The 23,922-nt window shown below is 42.3% G+C and overlaps 1 protein-coding gene across 1 annotated transcript in view; it reads right to left on the minus strand.

Moving 5' to 3' along the window:
* HSDL2 (hydroxysteroid dehydrogenase like 2) overlaps positions 1-23,922 on the minus strand; it is an 82,210-nt gene that overhangs the window by 31,796 nt on the left and 26,492 nt on the right. The window contains exons 5-7 of the mRNA XM_050761024.1: positions 22,997-23,100; positions 20,925-21,023; positions 1,175-1,369 (exon numbers count right to left, since the gene is read on the minus strand). Of these exons, the coding sequence (XP_050616981.1) occupies positions 1,175-1,369; positions 20,925-21,023; positions 22,997-23,100 (398 nt within the window). The remainder of the gene's footprint in view (positions 1-1,174; positions 1,370-20,924; positions 21,024-22,996; positions 23,101-23,922) is intronic.

Below are 23,922 nucleotides of genomic sequence, written 5' to 3' on the forward strand. Positions count from 1 at the left end.
CAGCAGAGCTGCAATATGAACCTGGCTTGTCTTCTCCCAAATTCCATGTTCTTAATCACTAAGCATTACTTCCCTTACAGAATTGTTATGCAGGCTAAATAGATAATGCATATAAGAGTGCTTTATAAAACTATAATCTGCTATTTAATTCAGTTGGAACTGCAGAGATGAGCAGGGATGATACAAATATAAACATGGTTTGTGTCATTTCGAAGCTCAGCTTAATGAATAATATTTAAAATATACTTTACCATAAATTAAATTTACTTCTATATATGGCTATATTAGAATACATCATATTCTATATGGTAAAAATCCATTATTATCATTATCATCCACGATTTCAGAGAGAGAGAGTTACTTAAAAAGAGGGCTTTCTGGAAGCTTCTCAGATCACTTTACTACACCATGCCCACTCATCTACACCATCTGTCATTAAGCTACTCTAAGAGACTGCACTTAAGAGACAAATATTTACAGAGTCCACAATCATAAATTATTTTAAACAAAAAAATTCATGACTGGGCCAGGTGCAGTGGCTCACACCTGTAATCCTAACACTTTAGGAGGCCAAGGCAGGCAGATCACTTGAGCTCAGGAGTTCAAGACCAGCCTGGGCAACATGGTGAAATCCCACATCTACAAATATAAAAATTAACCAGGTGTGGTGGCACATGCCTATAGTCCCAGCTACTCAAGAGGCTGTGGTGGAAGGATTGCTTGAGCCTAGGAGGTGGAGGTTGCAGTAAGCTGAGATCGTGCCACTACACTCCAGCCAGGGTGACAGAGTGAGACCCTTTCTCAAATAAATAAATAACCCACTACTGTACCATCTGTCACCACGTATTCTTGAACAAAATCTTTACTCTGTGATTTTAAGACCAACTTTAAAAAATAATTTTCATTTCTTATTTCGAGATTTGGAAGTGGCTAGTAGCTGATCTGACTTTCTGTGCTTATATATATCACTTCAAAAGCCCTCAACTCACCTCTATTTTTTATTCATCTTTTTTTTTTTAAGTTGTGTTGGTATGGGTTTTTTTCCTTCATTGGGAAGACAGCTTTTAAAATAACATATTCATTTTACGATCACACAAACACAAAAAACAGATGTGTTCATGGCAGAAAATATGGAAAAACATATTGTTACTTTTAAAAACTATACAAGCATTACCTGGTTTAATTGCATAGATGTCAAAATTTTGTATTCCTTCTGCTTTTAAGATATTTTCATCAATGACGAAGTTGCCAGTAAAACTTTTTGGCTTTTGGAAAATGGAATATGCTGCATCTGCAATGATATCCACTTTTCTACACTGGCTTTCGATACCAGGTCCTCCCAGCATCTCCGTAGCAGCAGTGTGTATGGCTGTAGAGAAAACACACACACACGTACACTTGTAACTCCAAATCAAATAATAAAACTATGGAAGTAACAAGCACTACCCTTCACAATTATCAAGGCTAATTCTTTCATTTCTCAGATGATGAAAACAAGGTCCAGACTGCTTAAGGGATTTGCCAAATTTTTTTGCTTTTTGTTTTTGTTTTTGTTTTGGAGACAGTCTTGCTGTGTCGCCCAGACAGGAGTGCAATGGCGTGATCTCCGCTCACCGCAACCTCCACCTCCTGGGTTCAAGCAATTGAACCCAGCCTTCCGAGTAGCTGGGATTACAGGCGTGCGCCACCACGCCCAGGAAATTTTTTGTATTTTTAGTAGAAACGGGGTTTCACCATGTTGGCCAGGCTGGTCTCAAACTCCTGACCTCGTGATCCATCCACCTCGGCCTCCCAAAGTGCTGGGATGACAGGCGTGAGCCACTGAGCCCGGCCCCAGAATTTGCCAAATGTTCCACAGAGAGAACTGGGTAGAAAACACATGTTCCTTACTCTGTGCAACCCTGCCTTATACTACAGACTAAACCAGAAGACTCACAGTAAAATTCAATGAACTTTCTGATTTAGAATGCTCAAGAATTTGCATGTCTTTTAAAGGAATAACTGAAGAGACCTCTAATAGCTTCCAATTGATTCTCTTGATAACAGCTAAGAGATTACTGCCTGAAAACAGACAGTACCACCAGTCTTAATACCCAAAATTTCCTTTCACATAAACATATGGAATGCATATGAGGCTTAAAACATCAGCACTGCCTGTGATGACTCCTTCTCTGGGAAGAGAGCTTATTTCCCCTCTTTAACACCTGTCAGCCACCACCAACCACATGCACACATTCTTGTGGGAATTCACTGAACCAACAATGCCACTGATTATAAAGTGCACCATTATGTTAGGGACCACTAAGGAAACAAAAAAGCTGCCAATTAAATTATGATATATCATTCATTGTAAGATACAGACTGGTATCAGAGATGTACAAATATAATACATGGGCATCTCAGCATCAATAAAAATGGTATAAACTCTTTCACCTAGTCAGTGAATAGGTTCCTTGAAAAACACTCAATAAATATTGCTTGGATTTCTGGGGGGGTCCTTTTTAAATTCAGACAACTCTGTTCTGTAGAAAATATTAGAAAATAGCCAGGTGCGGTGGCTCATGCCTGTAATCCCAGCACTGTGGGAGGCCAAGGTGGATGGATCACTTGAGGTCAGGAGTTCGGGACAAGCCTGGTCAACATGGTGAAACCCCATCTCTACTAAAAATACAAAAATTAGCCAGGCGTGGTGGCAAGTGCCTGTAGTCCCAGCTACTTGGGAGGCAGAGGTAGGAGGATCACTTGAATCTGAGAGCCAGAGGTTGTAATGGGCTGAAATTACTCCAGTGTACTCCAGCCTGGGTGACAGAGTGAGACTCCGTCTCAGGAAAAAAAAAAAAAAAAAAAGGAAATAAAGAGAAGTAAAAGGAAAAATTGCTTAATTAATTATAATTTCCCTATCTAGGGATACCTGCTGTTAATATTTGCATATAATTTTTACTATGTTAGCTGTACTTTTAAAAATTATGTGTCTTATATGAAGTAACTTGAAACTCTACAATTAACAGTACATTATTAATTACACATTGTCAACAGTAACATCTCAATTTGCTTACATATATCCTAGTTTACATCAAACAAGAAAAGTCTATTTATTTATTTATTTTCCAACATAATTCATAGGTTCACAGAAAGTCAATTTATTTAAATGTACTTAGGTTTGTGAGTTTCTAGTACTTTAGATAAAACTTATTTCCATACATTGTTAAAATACAATTTTAAATTATTATATGCTAGAATAACTTACATATTTTGGTCTATAAGATGAAATGTCTGTAGCTTTTAAGGGCCATTGGCCCTTTTGCATTCACTCAACAAATAGTTATTAAGCACTTACTATATATAAGTCAGGCGCTATTCTAGATATTAAGGACACAGATGTTGACAAAACGGACATAAGGCATCTACCTTCGTGGAACTTACATCCCTTTTTTTTAATGTTCAGTTAATTTAGGGAATTTCTTGAAAGCATTGAGTTAGAAGACACTTTTCTACTTCATAACTAAAAATCATTTACTAGGAATAATTTTTTTTTTTTTTTTTCCCGAGATAGGGTCTCATACTGGCACCCAGGCCAAAGGTAGTGGTGAGATCATGGCTCTCAGCAGCCTTGATCTCCTGGGCTCTCAAACTATCCTCCTACCTCACCCTCCCACCACATCCAGTTTTTTTATTTTTTATTTTTTTTTTGAGACGGAGTCTGGCTCTGTCACCCAGGCTGGAGTGCAGTGGCGCGATCTCGGCTCACCGCAAGCTCCGCCTCCCCCGTTCACGCCATTCTCCTGCCTCAGCCTCCAGAGCAGCTGGGACTACAGGCGCCCGCCACCACGCCTGGCTAATTTTTTGTATTTTTAGTAGAGACGGGGTTTCACCGTGTTAGCCAGGATGGTCTCAATTTCCTGACCTCGTGATCCACTGGCCTCAGCCTCCCAAAGTGCTGGGATTACAGGCGTGAGCCACTGCGCCCGGCTTTTTTTTTTTTTTTTTTTTTTTTCTTGTAGAAATGGGTCTTGCTATGTTTCCCAGGCTGGTCTCCAACTGGTGGGCTCAAGCCATCCTCCTGCCTCGGCCTCCCAAAGTGTTGGGATTACAGGTGTGAGCCACCATGTCCAGCCCTAGAAATAATTTTTTTCCGTAACAACAGATCAAGAGCAAGAGCTCTGGTCTCACTCTTGAACTGATCCTTTATTAATTAAAAAAAAAAAAAAAAAAATAGCAGCTGGATGTGGTGGCTAGAGCCTATAATTCCAGATATTCTGGAGGCTGAGGCAGGAAGATTGCTTGAGCCTAGGAGTTTGAGGCTGCAGTGAGCTATGACTGTGCCACTGCATTCCAGCCTGGGTGACAGAGTGAGACCCCATCTGCTTGTCAAAAAAACACAAAAATTAAAAATGAATAAACTAAAATAAAAAATAGCACCTGCCATTCATTAAGTATACCCTGTGCCAGGCATGCTATTACCTATTTTACATACATTATCTTACTTAATTCTTAGAACCCTGAGGTAGGTCCTGTTGTTATTCCCATTTTATAGATAGGAGTGCTCAAGCACAGAGAAGTTAAGTAACTTGCCCAAGGTCACAGAAGCTAAAATTCAAACACCCAGCAGCCTGACTTGAGAGCCAGGCTCTCATCCATGATGCAACTAAATGGGTCATACCTTGTTAATCAAAGTTCTTGGAGTTCAGTTATCATCTCACTCTCGAAAACTGTAGAACTTTCCTGCACATAATTGAGTATAATCTATTTTGAAACGATATGCATACATGCACACTCCTAGTCTCCATGTAAACGACATCAGTTGCACAAGAATCCTTAAAAATTCTAAATTAGAAGTCTAATAAAAATATGTCACATGTAAGTATATACATGCTATGTGTGTGTGTCTATAGAATAAGAAATGTTCCTCCAACCTATCATTACTTTAACAATCTTTCTAGGAAAGATACAAAGAAGGTACAACTAGACACTCAAAAATCAAGAACTGGGCCATTGAGTATTTCTCAACACAGATTTTGGAATGCCAACAAGCTAACCCAACAGGTTAGAAAAAACTGATAACGATAAAAACAGGTTAACAGTAGGATAAATCAAATGAAATTCACTGATGATTTCTGGGAAAGAAAATAAGCAAGATTTATAATGAAAGCAGATAAACCATGGATCACAAGAGTCACAACATCAACCCTAAAACTTAAGTCTTATTAAGAGATAACTGAAGAGACATCTAATAGCTTCCAATTGATTCTCCTGATAACAGCTAAGAGATTACTGCCTGAAAACAGACAGTACCAACAGTCTTAAGACCAATCAAAGATTTCCTTTCACATAAATATATGGAGTGCATATGAGGCTTAAAACATCAGCACTGCCCGTGATGACTCCTTCTCTGGGAAGAGAGCTTATTTCCCCTCTTTAACACCTGTCAGCCACCACCACACATATCCACATACTCGTGTGTGTATCCACTGAACCAGTGATGCCACCGATTATACAGCACACCATTACCTTAGGGATCACTAAGGAAAGAAAAAAGCTGCCAATTAAACTATGATATATCATCCATTGTAAGATACAGACAGATATTAGAGATGTACAAATACAAAGCATGGGGATGTCAGAATCAATGAAAATGTATAAACTGTTTAACCTAGTCAGTGAACAGGTCCCTTGAAAAACAGAGAAACTAGTTTTGATTTCTAGCACCAGACAGGAAGGAGGTGAGGCACCACCTTGTCGCCTCACCCTCCTTGGTTAGCTGAGTTCACAAATCTATTTGCAATATAGTCCAGGTGACAGAGGTCTGCAGCTGCTCTGTGATACTTCTGCGGCCTTCCTCTCTGCAGCCATTACCAAATCAGTAGCTGCCATACCCAGACTCCCCACCCCAAGCCCAAATCAAATCCACCCAAAAGTGGACTTTCCTGCTTCTACTACACTTGTCCAGACCAGTCACAAGGTAAGAAGAGTACGCATTGTGAATAGCAGCCATCATCCCTCTCTCCTTCTCCACCCTCCATTTCAGCAGGAACCATGAAACAGGTCTTATAAAAAGAAAAAAATTACAATTCTCAAGGTGACCTAGTTGGAAGCCTGAAATTCCATGTTGTGAAACAACTAGAGGCCGGCCCTCTGATCCTTTCTCTGGATGTGCTGAATTCAGCAGGGTGAAAGTGCTAAACCCAGGAGGAGCAATGAAGTCAGTGTTGTTGAGAAGAGCACGCAGCTGAAAAGCCAAGCGGCAGACCAGGACACTGCTGTGACTGAGGATAATATATGTTACACTGTACTCACTCCGTTAAGCACAATAAATCTCTTTTTTCTTGAAAGGCAATAATGTTGGGAGATTACTTCTGGTTCCAGCTGACATAAAGAGAGTCACTCTACGCTGTCATCTAAGATGAGGAGATGCGTGTTTTCCTTTAAATAGAGGCCTCACAAACAGCCAAGAGCCTGGCCACCCTCTCAAGTCCATTTTCACCCCTCCATTTTCATTGCCTCACTCATGAATAATGTAATATTCTAGCTAGCTTTCCTGCCTCTTCTCTCTATAATCTTACAAGCCATCCTATATTCAGATGCCAGATTAAACTTCCTAAACCTCATCAACAACCATATTACTTCAGTGCTACTATTTTCCCTAGTTTATTATTAATCTTCTGCTTTTAAGTCTTCAGTGGCTCTCCACTGAATATAGGTTACAACTCAAGCTCCTAAACTTGGCAGACAAGACCATCCATCTCATCCATCTTCCCCACACCCTCACACTCACCCAACATTCCAGTCAACCTGCACAACTTGAGTTGCTCAAGTTCAGTAGGAAATAACAAGCCCACACCCTATCATACATACACCAGCCTTGTAGTTCCACCGCACAGACAGTATTTTCCCAAACTGCAATCTTTGCATGCATCGCTCCCTCTGCTGAGAAATGTCTTTCCCAGTTCTCCTTTCTGAAACATTCCAACATCCCCTTGAGATCTCTTTTCAATTGTTTACCTACTTTTGAAAATCTACTTCTCTGATCATTTATCCTGAGCTACTATGTCTCAAAAGCACCCTGTAGGCCAGGCACGGTGGATCACACCTGTAATCCCAGCACTTTGAGAGGCCGAGGAGGGTGGATCACTTGAGGTCAGGAGTTCCAGAGCACCCTCGCCAATGTGGTAAAACCCCTGTCTGTACTAAAAAAAAAAAAAAATACAAAAATTAGCTGGGCGTGGTGGTGCGTGCCTGTAGTCCCACCTACTTGGGAGGCTGAGGCAGGAGAATCACTTGAACTCAGGAGTCAGAGGTTTCAGTGAGCCAAGATGGCGCCACTGCATTCCAGCCTGGGTGACAGAGCAAGATTCTGTCTCAAAAAATAAAAAATAAAAAACAATACCCAGTACATAATTCATCATACCATGCACCACAAGGAACATGACTGTAAATTGGATTTAGTGTGTCATCAAGTCTAGCACCAAGTAACATCACTGGCTCCAAGATGTCTAGTAAACCTTCTAAAATGAATATCTTGAAGCTAAAGCAAAGATCTCAGCAATGAGCTGATTTTTCCTGCTGATCCTGATAATGCCCTCTATATTCCCTGATACAGAACATTCTGCCTGTTATATAAGCTTTGTCCACAATATTTTGGAGCCAGGCAGAAGGTAATCATATTGCACATTCATTCACTCATTTACTCACTCATCAAATATTTATTGAATGTCATCAAATATTTATCTACAATGACTACAATAAAACGAACAAAGCAAACACTGTCCCTATCCTCAAGAAGTTTTCATTCTAGTAAAGAAGACATTAAATAACCATAATTATAAATTAATAATTACAAATGCTGTAAGTGATGTGAAGATGTACAGACTACTAAACCCGATGATCAGTCCCATTTTGTAAGAACTATCAGCATAATCTGACACAATTGATCACTCCCTATATTAGTCTGTTCTCGCATTACTATAAAGAAATACCTAGGCTGGGCACGGCTGTAATCCCAGCACTTTGGGAGGCCGAGGTGGGTGGATCACTTGAGGTCAGGAGTTCAAGACCAGCCTAGCCAACATGGTGAAACCCCGTCTCTACTAATAATACAAAAAACTTAGCCAGGTGTGGTGGCGCACGCCTGTAATCCCAGCTACTCGGGAGGCTGAGGCAGGAGAATCACCTGAACCTGGGAGGCAGAGGTTGCAGTGAGCTGAGATCGAGCCACTGCGCTCCAGTCCAGCCTGGGCAACAGAGTAAGACTCCGTCTCAAAAAAAAAAAAAAAAGAAAAAAAAAGAAATACCTGAGACTGGGTAATTTTTTTTTTTTTTTTTTTTTTTTTTGAGACGTTGTCTCGCTCTGTCACCCAGGCTGGAGTGCAGTGGCCGGATCTCAGCTCACTGCAAGCTCCGCCTCCCGGGTTCACGCCATTCTCCTGCCTCAGCCTCCCGAGTAGCTGGGACTACAGGCGCCTGCCACCTCGCCCGGCTAAGTTTTTTTTTTTGGTATTTTTAGTAGAGACGGGGTTTCACTGTGTTAGCCAGGATGGTCTCGATCTCCTGACCTCGTGATCCGCCCGTCTCGGCCTCCCAAAGTGCTGGGATTACAGGCTTGAGCCACCTCGCCCGGCCAAGACTGGGTAATTTTTAAAAGAGGTTTAGTGGCTCACAGTTCTGCATGCTGTACAAGCATGGCTCCAACATCACTTGGCTTCTGGGGAGGCCTTGGGGAGCTTGTACTCATGGCGGAAGGTGAAGAAGGAGCAGGCACATCACATGGCTAAAGGAGGAACAAGAGAGCGAGGGGGTGTGCTACATACTTTTAAAAACCAGATAAGAACTTGCTCACTATGGTGAGGGCAGTACCAAGGAGGATGGTGCTAAACCGTTCATGAGAAAGCTGTCCCCATGATCCAATCAGCTCCCACCAGACCCCACCTCCAACACTGGGGATGACATTTTGACATGAGATTTAGGTGGAGACAACATCCAAACTGTATCACTCCCCATTCTCCTTGGAACAGTTTCTTCAGCCAGCTTTCATCTCCTCTGGGTTTCTTCCTACTTTACTCTCCTATGTGGGTCTTCCTCTTCTTGCCAACCTTTCAATGTTGAAATGGGCAATGGTCCTTTCTCTTCTTCTCACTGCCTAGATGGTATCGTGTAGTTTTGTGGCTTCTAATGCCTTCTATATGTTGATAACCCACAGATTTTTATCTCCAGCCTGGACCACTCTCCTGACCCCTATTCACAAGCCCTGCTGTCTAATGACTGTCCCCGCTTGGGTGTTCAAACACAACACCCCACACTGAATTCCTAAGCTTGCCCTCCATCTGCTCTACGTGCAGCTTTCTCCATCTCAATTCCTGAGATGGAGATAGTCTCCACCGTCCTAGTAACTCAAGCCAGAAATCTTTATTTTTTTAATTTAATTTTTTTTTTTTTTTTTTTTGAGTTGGAGTCTCACTCTCTCACCCAGGCTGGAGTGCACTGGCGTGATCTCAGCTCACTGTAACCTCCACCTCCCAGGTTCAAGCAATTCTCCTGCCTCAGCCTCCTGAGTGGATGGGACTACAGGCACGCATCACTAAGCCAGGCTAATTTTTTGTATTTTTAGTAGAGATGAGGTTTCACCATGTTGGCCAGGCTGGTCTTGAACTCTTGACCTCAGGTGATTCATCCACCTGGGCCTCCCCAAAGTTCTGGGATTACAGATGTGAGCCACCGCACCTGGCTATTTTCCAGAAATCTTGGAGTCACCCTTGACTCTTTCTCTCACGTCCCAAAGGCAATCCATCAGCAGATATTGTTGGTTCTACCTTGAAAATATATCAGAATCTGGCCACTCTCCACCACCTTTACTGCTGTCATCCTGGTCACAGCCACCAAAATCTGTGCCTCACTTCCTGCAATAGCCTCCCAACTGTTCCCCCCTTTGCCCCTCAAGAATCTAGGCTTGGCTGAGCGCGGTGGCTCACGCCTGTAATCCCAGCACTTTGGGAGGTCGAAACGGGTGGATCACGAGGTCAGGAGATCGAGACCATCTTGGCTAACACGGTGAAACCCCATCTCTACTAAAAATACAAAAAATTAGCTGGGCGAGGTGGCCAGCACCTGTAGTCCCAGCTACTCGGGAGGCTGAGGCAGGAGAATGGCGTGAACCCAGTAGGCAGAGCTTGCAGTGAGCCAAGATCGTGCCACTGTACTCCAGCCTGGGTGACTGAGTGAGACTCCGTCTCAAAAAAAAAAAAAAAAAAAAAAAAAAAAAAGGAATCAAGGCTCATCAGAACAGCCAGAGAGGTTTTTTAAACATTTAGGTTTGATCAGGTCCCTTCTCTGCTTGAAATCCTGAAACAGCTCCTCATTTCACCCAGAGTAATCTAAGACCAAGTCTTGGCAAGGGCCTATAACATCTGATCCCCATTTCCTTATGGACATCATCTCATTTTCTACTCCTCTCCCCTCACTCTGGCGACACTGGTCTTCTCCCTGCTCTTGCATCATGCCAGTCATACTAGTCCACAGGACCTATCCACTGCTGCTTCCTCTGCCTTGCAGGTTTTCCCTCAGATAAGCTTTGGCTAACCGTATTACCCCTAAGACTAACCATATGCTCAAATGTCAAAGTCTATGCTCAAATGTCACCTTCTCAGAAAGGCCAAACCTACCTTCCCTGGTGGTCTGATAGTTAGGGCTTGGCACTCTCAGAAAGACCAAACATCTCTTTTCTTTCTTTTTCTTTGAGATAGGGTTTCACTCTGTTGCCCAGGCTGAAGTGCAGTGGTACGATCATGGCTCACTGCAGCCTTGAACTCCTAAGGCTCAGGTGATCCTCCTGCCTCAGCCCCCTGAGTAGTTGGGATGACAGGCACACACCACCACACCCTGCTACTTTTTGTAAAGACGGAGTTCTGCCATGTTGCTCAGGTTGGTCTCGAACTCCTGGGCTCCAGCGATCGGTCTGCTTTGGCCTCCCAAAGCGTTGGGATTACAAGCAGGAGCCACTGCTCCTGGCCTAATGCCAAACCCTTCTACCCTATTTTAAATTACCACCTTCCTTCCTCAATGGCTGAGACTCCAATCCCCCTTCCTTTGTTCTATTTTTCATAACATATTACCTTCTAGCATACTATATACTTTGCCATTCATCATGTTGTCTGTTGTATCTCTCCCAATTAGACTGTAAGTTCCATAAGGACAGAGATTGTTATCTCTTTTGATCTCTGATGTATCTTCAGCAAACAGAACACAGCTTGGCACAAAATAAGGGTCCAATGAATGTTTATTGTATGAATAAAATTTAAAATTCTTAAGAGTTAAAGAAGGCTTTTTCTGACTTTGTTACCCCAGGATCCCAAAGACCTACAGGTGCGGAAATAAAGGAAAGTGGGGGGAGGACAAAGTACAAGTGGTGGTAACAAACTCTTAAATCTCCCATACTAAATGGTAAACTCTTTGAGGGTAGGGATTGTGTCACATTCATCTTAGTACCCATGTGGCCTTGCCTTGCACCAAGTAGACAGTTAATAAATTATCTGTCAAACGCGTAACAAGTGAATAGTGCAGAGAACTGTGCCTGGCATGTAAGAATGAACGTTTCGGAAATGAACGAATGTAAAGTGAGAAGTCAGCTGCGCACAGTGGCTCATGCCTGTAATCCCCGTACTTTTGGAGGCTGAGACGGGCAGATCTCCTAAGCTCAGGACTTTAAGATCAGCCTGGCCAACATGGTGAAACCCTATCTCTACTAAAAATACAAAAATTAGCTGGGCGTGGTGGCGTGCGCCTGAAATCCCAGCTACTTGGGAGGCTGTGGCCTGAGAATCGCTTGAACCCGGGAGGCAGAGGTTGCAGTGAGCCAAGATCGCGCCACTGCACTGCAGCCTGGGCAACAGAGCGAGACTGTCTCAAAAATAAAAAAAGAGAAAGTGACAAGTAATATAAGGGAGGTACAAAGAGGGAAAATAATGTGTTAGAACTTTGTTACCTAAGAGACTTCCCTTTCTAACTATACTTCCTAACTCTCTATATCAACTTTCATGACAACAATGATGTGAGGGAGGGTGATTGCGATAGGGTGAGAAAAGGCAAAGAAGTTGAAAAAGAGAGACACGATAAACTGTGAGCTTTTAATTTTTTTGGCTGTGACCCATAATAGGTAACATTTTCATATATGACACTTATATATGAAACAAAAGCTTATGAAACAATACTGACCCTTCCTCTGTGCAATGCACTCTAATATTTTCTATTCGATTCCACTAGAAATAATAATAAAAAAAAAAAAAAACACAACAAAACAACTCTGGCTGCTACTCACTAAATCAATTTCACAATCCACTAAATTGATTTCATGCCTCACTAAATTGATTTCATGACTCACCAATGAGTCTTGACATACAGTTTGAGAAATATTGAAGAAGTGCCTTTTTCACTCTCTTTTTCCCCACTGCGAAAAACATCACTCTTCTGAAAATCTTAAAAGAATTATCTGCTACAGAAACATAAAGGAAACAAAGAAGCAATAAAACATGGTTTTGGTCCCACAGTGGGGACCAGGAAAGAAAGGAGTGTTGGCCAAATTGCAGAAGAAAGGAATTTAACCAAATTGATTCCTGGACTACTTAGAAGAAAAAGATGGTGATTGGAAAACTGGCTGCAACCCTCAAATATTCCTAAGAGTTACCTCAGCAGCATGCCCCAGTACTCGGTAAATTCTCACCCATAACCCCTTGTTTCCCCTCATCTACACCACAGGCCATAGAATTTTCAGTACTGCTTGGAGCTGGGGAACTCCCTTTATCCAGTACATAGCAGACAGGAAGCAACAATGAAAAGAAATCATTTATTCCTAAACTAGAACTCTGGATATGTTTCACACAGCTATATGTGGCAGTTCAGTTCAAGAGTACCACCAGGGCTTTAATAATACTTTGCATAAATGCTGGATTAAATATGCTTTTAAAACCTAACTTCTACCAACCTAGACATACACTAGGTAAAAAGGCCAAAGAAGTATCCCCAGTACCCATGTCTACTTCATGATAACCATCCAATCAATAGTTGTTGGATGATGAATGAATAAACAAAATAATGCCAGAAGAAAGAAGAATGGAAATAAACAATATACTAATATAAGGGTCCTTAGAGGATACAGAAAGACGTTAAATGATACGACTGGGAGAATCAGGAAAATCTGGAATGACAGAAATCCTGTAAGATAAACAACCTGGTTTTTCAAGAAATAAGTGGCAAGAAAAAAAAATGAGTGTAACTGCTTTAGATTAAAAACACTTGAGACTGGCCAGGCGCGGTGGCTCACGCCTGTAATCCCAGCACTTTGGGGGGCTGAGGCAGGTGGATCACGAGGTCAGGAGATCAAGACCATCCTGGCTAATAATGTGAAACGCTGTCTCTATTAAAAATACAAAAAATTAGCCGGGCGTGGTGGCAGGCGCCTGTAGTCCCAGCTACTTGGGAGGCTGAGGAAGGAGAATGGCATGAACCCGAGAGGCGGAGCTTGCAGTGAGCTGAGATCCGGCTACTGCACTCCAGCTTGGGCGACAGAGCGAGACTCTGTCTCAACAACAACAACAACAAAAAAAGAAGTGGGTTTAAAGGGAGATGGAGGTGGGAGGGCCGATAAAACTAGATTGGCCATGTGGTGAAATTGCTGAAGCGGAATTGTACATGATGTACTAGTCTCCCTACTTGTATACATGTTTGTACATATGTTTGACTTTTTTCATAAGTAAAAGTTTGAAAAATATGCAACAAAGGGCTTTAGAGGTTATTTATAATACTGAATTTTATATAAGGGGAAACTAGGTACAGACAGCTACTGCAGCTCACACAGCTAAGAAGAATATGTGCAATACAGAAACTGAATTATTTTATTTTTATTTTTTCGAGGGACTGGTTCTTTAGTTCATAAAGACACTTGTCAATATTCAGTATCAAAACAGTTGCACTATTGATTTTTCTTTCTCCCAATCAGCCCCAAAGAGACTACACCAAAGGCTAGTACATTTTAAACCAATAAGCTGCAGGATGTACACCTAACAGACCTCAGAGAAACCTTACCAGGGCAGAGAGTGGTGGCTCATGCCTATAATCCCAGCACTTTGGGAGACCAAAGCGGGTGGATCACCTGAGGTCAGGAGTTTGAGACTAGCCTGGTCAAAATGGCGCAACCCCATCTCTACTAAAATTACAAAAATTAGCCAGGCATGGTAAAAGGCTCCTGAAGTCCCGGCTACTTGGGAGGTTGAGGCATGAGAATCGCTTGAACCCGGGAGACGGAGGTTGCAGTGAGCTGAGATCATGCCACTGCACTCCAGCCTGGGTGACAGAGCAAGACTCTGTCTCAAAAAAAAAAAAAAAAAGCCTTACCAGAAAGTGGGGATTGGGTAGGAAAAGAAACTTTAAAAGATGAGCAAAGTGCCAGCCCATGGACTATAGAGGCTATCACAGCCAGATGGGGGTGGCCAGAGTGCCACAAGCCCAAAGAAGCAAAGAGAAACTGAGTAATTTTAAATACTAATGTGACGTTTGGATATTTTATCAAAATTAGTTCTGGCAGGGCACAGTAGCTCACGCCTGTAATCCCAACAATTTAGGAAGCCGAGGTGCAAGGGTTTCCTGAGCCCAGGAGTTCGAGACCAACCTGGATAACATGGCAAGAACCCATCTCCACAAAAAAAAAAAAAAAAAAAAAAAAAAAAACAACTAAAAAACCAGCTGGGCGGGCCGGGCGCGGTGGCTCAAGCCTGTAATCCCAGCACTTTGGGAGGCCGAGACGGGCGGATCACTAGGTCAGGAGATCGAGACCATCCTGGCTAACACGGTGAAACCCCGTCTCTACTAAAAAATACAAAAAACTAGCCGGGCGAGGTGGCTGGCGCCTGTAGTCCCAGCTACTCGGGAGGCTGAGGCAGGAGAATAGCGTAAACCCGGGAGGCGGAGCTTGCAGTGAGCTGAGATCCAGCCACTGCACTCCAGTCTGGGCGACAGAGCGAGACTCCGTCTCAAAAAAAAAAAAAACAGCTGGGCATGGTGGTATGTGCCTGTGGTCCTAGCTATTTAGGAGGTTGAGGCAGGAAGATGGCTTGAGCCCAGGAGGTCAAGGCTGCAGTGAGCTGTGATCATGCCATTGCACTCCAGTCTGGGTAACAGGGCAAGATCTTATCTCAAAATAAATAAATAAAAATCAGTTCTATCATTTCTTTACCTGAACTATATTATATGGTTAATTGAGAATCTGGAATACAGAATAAGTGTGCTAAAAAGAAAATTAACAAAATGTGACACTGAGAATATGAAAGCTCAAAGGCTCTCACAGAAGAGAAGATACAGATGGAACTAATTTCCATAATTAATAGATTATGGAAGCCTATTTGCAACTTTACAATCAAGAGTTCAAACATTTGAAGAGTATCTAGGTAGATTACCTCTCTGGCTGCATTATATTTATATGATTTATTTGCCCTAACAAAATTTGTAAACCACTAACGGCAGAAACAATATGTTACTGCTTAATTCTCCAATAGTTCCAAGTTTGAGATATGACTAAAAAGTAATATTTCAATTTTATTAAGCATTTAAAAACTTACATGGAGATTTTATGGTAGTTCAGTATAAGTTACCAACTTACCAAGTCCACTTGGTAGATAGGAACATTACACAAAAATTTCCAGCAAATCAAGTAAGACCTTAATGCCTTAACTATCACATTTAATACTAACACAGCATTAAGTAGTAGAAAGGATGCAAGAACTGAAGTTAAAAAAAGGGAAGAAACTGTGTATATATAATGATGAAAAGAAAAGCCTTCCCATTATTGACAAGAACACAACAAATATACATCCCATCATTGTTACTATTCAACATTGTTCTAAAAGGATTAGCTAATCTAATAAGAAAAGGAAACATAATTTAACATATAAGGAAAAGGCAGAAACACAATTGTCACTTTTTGTGATAAGACTTTAAACCTAAAAAAACTAGGAGAATCTGCAGAAAACTTTTTAGTACTAATAAGAGAGTTCAGTTTACTAGTATATTTGTAATAAAGATATATCATTTTTATATTTATATATACTTTAACAAATTAGAAAATATATTGAAAACAAAGCAGCACTTTGGGAGGCCGAGACGGGCGGATCACTAGGTCAGGAGATCGATAAAACGGTAAACCCCGTCTCTACTAAAAAATACAAAAAACTAGCCGGGCGAGGCGGCGGCGCGCCTGTAGTCCCAGCTACTCGGGAGGCTGAGGCAGGAGAATGGCGTAAACCCGGGGGGCGGAGCTTGTGAGCTGAGATCCGGCCACTGCACTCCAGCCCGGGCGACAGAGCCAGACTCCGGGCGCGGTGGCTCACGCCTGTAATCCCAGCACTTTGGGAGGCCGAGGCGGGCGGATCACAAGGTCAGGAGATCGAGACCACGGTGAAACCCCGTCTCCACTAAAAATACAAAAAATTAGCCGGGCGCGGTGGCGGCGCCTGTAGTCCCAGCTACTCAGGAGGCTGAGGCAGGAGAATGGCGGGAACCCGGGAGGCGGAGCTTGCAGTGAGGCTGAGGCAGGAGAATGGCGGGAACCCGGGAGGCGGAGCTTGCAGTGAGCCGAGATCGCGCCACTGCACTCCAGCCTGGGCGACAGAACGAGACTCCGTCTCAAAAAAAAAAAAAAAAAAAAAAAAAAAAAAAAAAAATTGGCTGGGTGCGGTGGCTCACGCCTGTAATACCGGCACTTTGGGAGGCCGAGGCGGGTGGATCACAAGGTTAGGAGATCGAGACCATCCTGGCAAACACGGTCAAACCCCGTCTCTACTAAAAATACAAAAAAAAATTAGCCGGGCGTGGTGGCGGGCGCCTGTAGTCCCAGCTTCTCGGGAGGCTGAGGCAGGAGAATGGCGTGAACCCGGGAGGCGGTGGAGCTTGCAGTGAGCTGAGATCACGCCACTGCACTCCAGCCTGGGCGACAGAGCAAGACTCCATCTCAAAAAAAAAAAAAAAATATATATATATATATATATATATATAAAATATCTAGTAATATATCTAACTAAAAATGGATAGGACTAGTCTTCTGCTTCTGGAAATACGTTTTCTTTTTTTCGCTGCTGGGGGCTGGCATCCCTAACACCGCATTGTTCATGTATCAACTATATGATGACTTATAAACTCTAAAGGGCTGTCTCATTACAATAAAACTATAAATAAGCAATAAGCATTTTTTAAAAGCACTGCTGGGCTCTCAATAAGTCAAGAGAAAACTACTAGTGAAGGCTAGAGAGAAGGAGAGAAGAGAGTGCAGTAAAGCAAGAAAAAAAGAAACCAAGGACATAAGAATTGGAATGTTATTATAGATTATATGATTACCTGCACAGAAAATCCAAGAGACTCTAAATTATTAGACTCAACAAGAAAGTTTAGAAAGATAGCTGCCTATAATGTTTAAATGCAAAAACATTTCTACACCCTATCACCAAACAGAAAATATAATTTTTTTAAAAGATACCATCTAGGGCGGGTGTGTGTGGTGGCTCATGCCTATAATCCCAGCACTTTGGGAGGCCAAGGCAGGAGGATCATCTGAGTTCAGGAGTTCAAGACCAGCCCGGCCAACATGGTGAAACCCTATCTCTACTAAAAATACAAAAATTAGCTGGGCATGGTGGCGAGTGCCTGTAATCCCAGCCATTTGGGAGACTGAGGCACAAGAATCACTTGAGCCTCAGAGGCAGAGGTTGCAGTGAGCCGACTGCGCCACTGCACTCCAGCCTAGGCAACAGAGTGAGACTGTCTCAAAAAACAAACAAACAACAACAACAAAGACACTATCTAGAATTGTAGCTGCCTCAAAACGAGACGGTGAGAAAGCGTTCCCTTCCCTAATCTTCCCATGCTCATATGAGTCCTTCAGAATTCAGTGACTTCTGGCCTGGTGCAGTGGCTCATGCCTGTAATCCCAGCACTTTGGGAGGCCGAGGCAGGTGGATCACCTGAGGTCAGGAGTTTGAGACCAGTCTGGCCAACATGGTGAAACCCCCTCTCTATTAAAAATACAAAAATTTGCTGGGCGTGATAGTGCACGCCTGTAGTCCTAGCTACTCGGGAAGCAGAGGTTGCAGTGAGCCAAGATTGTGCCACTGCACTCCAGCCTGGGTGACAAGAACAAAACTCGTCTCAAAAAAAAAAAAAAAAAAAAGAAAGAAAAGAAAAGAATTCAATGACTTCCACATTTCCCTCTTCCCCAAAATCTAGGTTTTGAAGACAGTGTAGTCAAAATTTAGCCGGGCACAGCGGCAGGCGCCTATACTACAGACAAGTATTAAACTTTTCTCTTCTCCTATCTCTTCAATGTAGAGAGTTGATATTTGGTACCTGTATTTCATATTCCCAGTTATTCTAGGTAATCCATGTACATTTGACCATATATTAAATATACTACAGGTTTATTTGCTAGCCATTATTTTCTCTCCTCTTTTTTTCTGACTCCTATCTTGAAAACTCTCTGTTCTGACAGATTTGCTGCTTGGTTAACAGCCCTTTCTATAAGACTCTTCTCAAGTGTGGTAGCATATCCACATATCTTCCCTTCATCTTGTCAATAAATAACTATCTTGGCTGAATCCCTTTCCATCAGTAACGTACAGATGTTATTCCACTGCCTTCTAGTTTCTGGCATTGAAGATAAAAGAGTCTGCAATCTTTTTCCTTTGTAAGTAACATATATTCTGCCTGAAGGCTTGGAAGATTTTTTTATCCTTGAAATTCTGAAGTTCTCCCAGATGTCTTTCTCCCCCTCATAAATTCAGCCTCAAATCTGGTCAACCTTTTAGTCTACATCCATATCGGTCTTTCTTCTGCTCAAGGGAATTGTTTCCTATTAGTCATTCAATTATTGTTTCTCCTCTATTTGTTCTCTTTCCAGATATCCTTCTGGGACTTCTGATATTTGCATGTGAAGTTCCCTGGATGTGTCCTCTAAGCCTCTCTCCATTTTCTTCAGGGTGTTTTTGCTCTTCTGAGATATTTCTTGCAGTAGACTATCCAAGCTGCTTACTCAGGTGTTACTCAACATCCAACCCTTCAACTACTATATACATATATGTATTTTATTTGTTTTTTTTGTTTGTTTGTTTGTTTTTTGAGACGGAGTCTCGCTCTGTCGCCCAGGCTGGAGTGCAGTGGCGCCATCTCGACTTACTGCAAGCTCCGCCTCCCGGGCTCACGCCATTCTCCTGCCTCAGCCTCCCGAGTAGCTGGGACTACAGGCGCCCGACACCACGCCCGGCTAATTTTTTGTGTTTTTAGTAGAGACGGGGTGTCACCGTGTTAGCCAGGATGGTCTCAATCTCCTGACCTCGTGATCTGCCCGTCTGGGCCTCCCAAAGTGCTGGGATTACAGGCATGAGCCACCGCACCCGGCCCATTATGTATTTTAAAAACACAATCTATTTTTAGTTCCAGAAAGCATTTTTCATACTATAATTCAATCTCTTATGTTATGATTTTTCTTTTTGAACTGAGGTATTTTCTGTTTCTTTAGCAGTTTTATTTCACTGAAAACTACTATTCTGGGTATTCTGTTTATTTTTTCTGTGTCTGGATATTGGGTCCTCTTAGCTGTACTACCATTTTTCTTTGTTTCCTCATAGCACTGTTCACCCTTATGTAGCTTTTTTTTTTTGAGACAGTCTCGCTCTGTCACCAGGATAGTTTAAACGATGCCAGCATTGCCAGCAGTAGTAAGTTATCATATCAGATATACTAGTCACTGAATCTGTTTTGGGACTTGATGAAGTCTCCAAGGTCTCCTCACTTCCACACCTCAAGGATAGGAAATACTTACCTTGCCTGTTGAGCCACCCCGTTGAGTCCTCAGATCTCCATGGTCAAAGCCCTCTCCAGGAACTTCTGAGTATCTGTTCTTTCTCAAGTTCTCTGCCCTGGCTCCATTCTGTCCTCTAGCTCAGAGAGAACAGTCTTTCACAAGCTTCTCAAGTTCCTTCTCTTACAGAATCAAGTCCTACTCCTTCCTTCCTAGTCCTACCTGCCCACCACCGTAGCAGCTGCTCCAATCAGGGGAATGGAAGGGATAGCAGGGACATGACTTCCAGTAGTCATCTTCCTAGAAACCCCCTCTGCCGGCAAATTCAGTGAAAAAGATTCCAATTTGCCATCAGTAGAAGTGATTTTTCTTTGTTTTTGTGGTTTTTTTCCCAAGACGGAGTTTTACTGTCTCCCAGGCTGGAGTGCAGTGGTGCGATCTCGGCTCACTGCAAGCTCAGTCTCCCAGTTTCATGCCATTCTCCTGCCTCAGCCTCCCGAGCAGCTGGGACTACAGGCACCCGCCACCATGCCCAGCTATTTTTTGTATTTTTAGTAGAGACGGGGTTTCACCGTGTTAGCCAGGATAGTCTCAATCTCCTGACCTTGTGATCCGCCCGCCTTCGTCTCCCAAAGTGCTGGGATTACAGGCGTGAGCCACCGCGCCTGGCCTAGAAGTGTTTTAAAAAATGTAATGAGGCTGGCGCAGTGGCTCATGCCTGTAATTCCAGCACTTTGGGAGGCCGAGGAGGCTGTATCACTTGAGGCAAGAAGTTCAAGACCAGCCTGGCAAACGTGGCAAAACCCCCTTTCTACTAAAAAAAAATACAAAAAAAATTTTTAAAATGTAATGAAGAGGCCGGGCACAGTGGCTCACACCTGTAATCCCAGCACTTTGGGAGGCCGAGGCTGGCAGATCACGAGGTCAAAGGATTGAGACCAGCTGCTTGGGAGGCTGAGGCACAAGAACTGCTGGAACCCGGGAGGCAGAGGTTGCAGTGAGCCGAGATCACACCACTGCACTCCACCCTGGATCAAAAAAATAATAAGTGTCAGGGACAATACATGAAAATCTACCAAATGAAGTTTTTAAAAATACATACCTGTTTTAGGCCATAATGCATTGACTGCAATTTCACCTTTAAATTCTTCTGCCATTCCAAGCACATACATAGACATACCATACTTAGCAATGGTATAAGCTGAAAGAAGCACAAAAAATAATAATCTAATTATAAAAGAAATTAATTTGATTAACTTGTGAGTAGAAATAACCAATTTTTCTATTACTATTTTCTTCCCGATATATGTGTGTATGTATGTATATACATATATGTGTATATGTGTGTGTATACATATATGTATATACATGTGTATACATATATGTATACACATGTATATACATACAACATATCCACACACAGATATATATCAGGAAGAAAACAGTAATACACACATGTATACAGACACACATACATATATACATATGTATACACATATTCTTTTTTTTGAGACAAGGTCTCACTCTATCACTTGGGCTGGAGTGCAGTGGTGTAATCATGACTCACTGCAGCCTCTACCTCCTGGGCTCAAGCGACCCTCCCACCTCAGCCTCCCAAGTAGCTGGGACTATGGGCACGTGCCACCAAGCCTGACTAATTTTTCAATTTGTTGTAGAGACAGGGCTTTGCCATGTTGCCTAGCCTGGTCTTGAACTCCTGGGCTCAAGCAATCCATCTGCCTTGGTCTCCCAAAGTGCTGGGATTACAGGTATGAGCCACCACACTCAGCCTCCCTGATATATTTTTGAGAATTCTTTTCAATAATATAAAATATAACTTTTAAATGTACTATTTTCTAAAGAACAGTTTTTATAGAAGTGAACAGAGATGAAATCGTTTTATATATTTCCCTCCTAATATTTGATTAAAATAAAAGTGACAGTAATAAACTTTCATTTTTCTTAATACTATAAGGGTAAATTACATTATTATTTCTTAATATGTTACACCTTTTTTTTTTTTTTTTTTTTTTTTTTTTCGAGACGCAGTTTCACTCTGTTGCCCAGGCTAGAGCACAGTGGTGTGATCTTGGCTCACTGCAAACTCCACCTCCCTGGTTCAAGTGATTCTTGTGCCTCAGCCTCTGAGCAGCTGGGATTACAGGTGTGTGCCACCATGCCCAGCTAATTTTTGTATTTTTAGTAGAGATGGAGCTTCACTATGTTGGCCAGGCTGGTCTCAAACTCCTGGCCTCAAGTGATCTGCCTGCCTCGTCTTCCCAAAGTGCTGGGATTACAGATCTGAACCACCATGTCTGGACTCTTTTTTTTTTTTTAAGTATGAAAGTGTTTATTTAAAGGGAAACTGCTGCTAGTAAAACAATCATTACAAAAGGCTGCAAATGTATTTAACCTAGTCAATTAAAGCGAAACAACTTTCAGTTTTGCTCTGTGGGTTCCCATTCCAAGTGCCTTTCCAAATGTTAGTGAATTGTGCTGAAATAAAAACTAAGTGTTTGGTACAACTATTTTAAAGGAGGCACCTATACGTAAATCTTGTTGCTTAGCATATTTACCTTAAACCACTGGTATGCTATGAAAGGTAATAGTTTTTTTTTTTTTTTTTTGGTCGTGTTTGTTTTTTTTTTGAGTCAGGGTCTCTCTCTGTCACCCAGGCGGGAGTGCATACCATGATCATAGCTCACTGCAGCCTCAAACTCCTGGGCTCAAGCGATCCTCCCACCTCAGCCTCCCAAGTAGCTAGGACTACAGGTGCATACCTGGCTAAGAAAAATAAAGTATCCCATAGATAGTTTTTAACCAACTTTATAGACGAATAAATTACACACAGTAAAACACACTCATTGGGAAATGAAAGAGCTTTCTGAAATGGTAAAAATCTGTATCTTGATTTGGATGTTGGTTATATACATTTCTCAAAATTCATCAAACTGAACCATTAAGAGCTGGGCATTTTATTGAATGTAAATTATGCCTCAGTTTTTTTTAAATTACAGATAAAAGATTAAGAATCTGCTTTCCAAATGCCACTTAATGATTTGGCATAGAGAATTCAATGCTGATTGTTATGTGCAGATTATGATTACATCAGACATACACAGATTTAATTCAAAACAAATTAAGCACAAACCATCCCCTCACCCTACCACCTACCACAGTGCTCTTTGAACCAAACTGGATTTAGGTTTAGTGGTGGACTGATATTGAGGATATGAGCAACTTTACTCTTTTTCAAATAAGGAATACATGCTTTAGATCTGAAAGCAAAAGAAAATACAAGTCAAATTAAACAGCTTTCTAAATTTCTCCACTTTTTTTTTTTTTTTTTTTTTTAAAGAGACGGGGCCTCACTCTGTTGCCCAGGCTGGAGTGCATGGCTCAATCACAGTTTGCTAAAGCCTTGAGTTCCTGGGCGCCTGGGCTCAAGCAATCCTCCCGCCTCAGCTTTCCGAGTAGCTGGAACTACAGGTGTGCACCACCATGCTCCACTAATTTTTGTAATTTTTTTTTTTTTTTTTGAGATAGGGTCTAGCATTGTTGCCCAGGCTGGTCTTGAACCCCATGGACTCACGCACTCTTCCTACCTCAGCCTCCCGAAGTGCCAGGATTACAGGTTTACAGGTGTGAACCACTGCTACCAGCTAACTTCTCCTTTTTCTTTTTTTTTTTTTTAATTTTAAGACAGGGTGTCTCTGCTGCCAGGATGGAGTGCAGTGGTATGATCACATCTCATTGTAGCCTCTACCTCCCCAGCTCAAGCGGTCCTCTCACCTCAGCCTCCTAAGTAGCTGGGACTACAGGCATGTGCCAGCATGCCCAGCTACCTGGATAGTTTTTGTAATTTTTTTTTTTTTTTTTAGAAACAGGGTCTTGCTATGTTGCCCAGGCTTGTCTCAAACTCCTGGACTCAAGCGATCTACCCACCTCAGCCTCCCAAAGTACTAGGATTACAAGCGTGAGCCATCATGCCGGGCCAATCCACCTTTTTTTTTTTTTTTGAGACGGAGTCTCACTCTGTTGCCCAGGCTGGAGTGAAGTGGCGCGATCTCAGCTCACTGCAAGCTCCGCCTCCCGGGTTC

The sequence above is a fragment of the Macaca thibetana genome, chromosome 15, assembly GCF_024542745.1.
Source record: "Macaca thibetana thibetana isolate TM-01 chromosome 15, ASM2454274v1, whole genome shotgun sequence".
Taxonomy (NCBI): Eukaryota; Metazoa; Chordata; class Mammalia; order Primates; family Cercopithecidae; genus Macaca; species Macaca thibetana.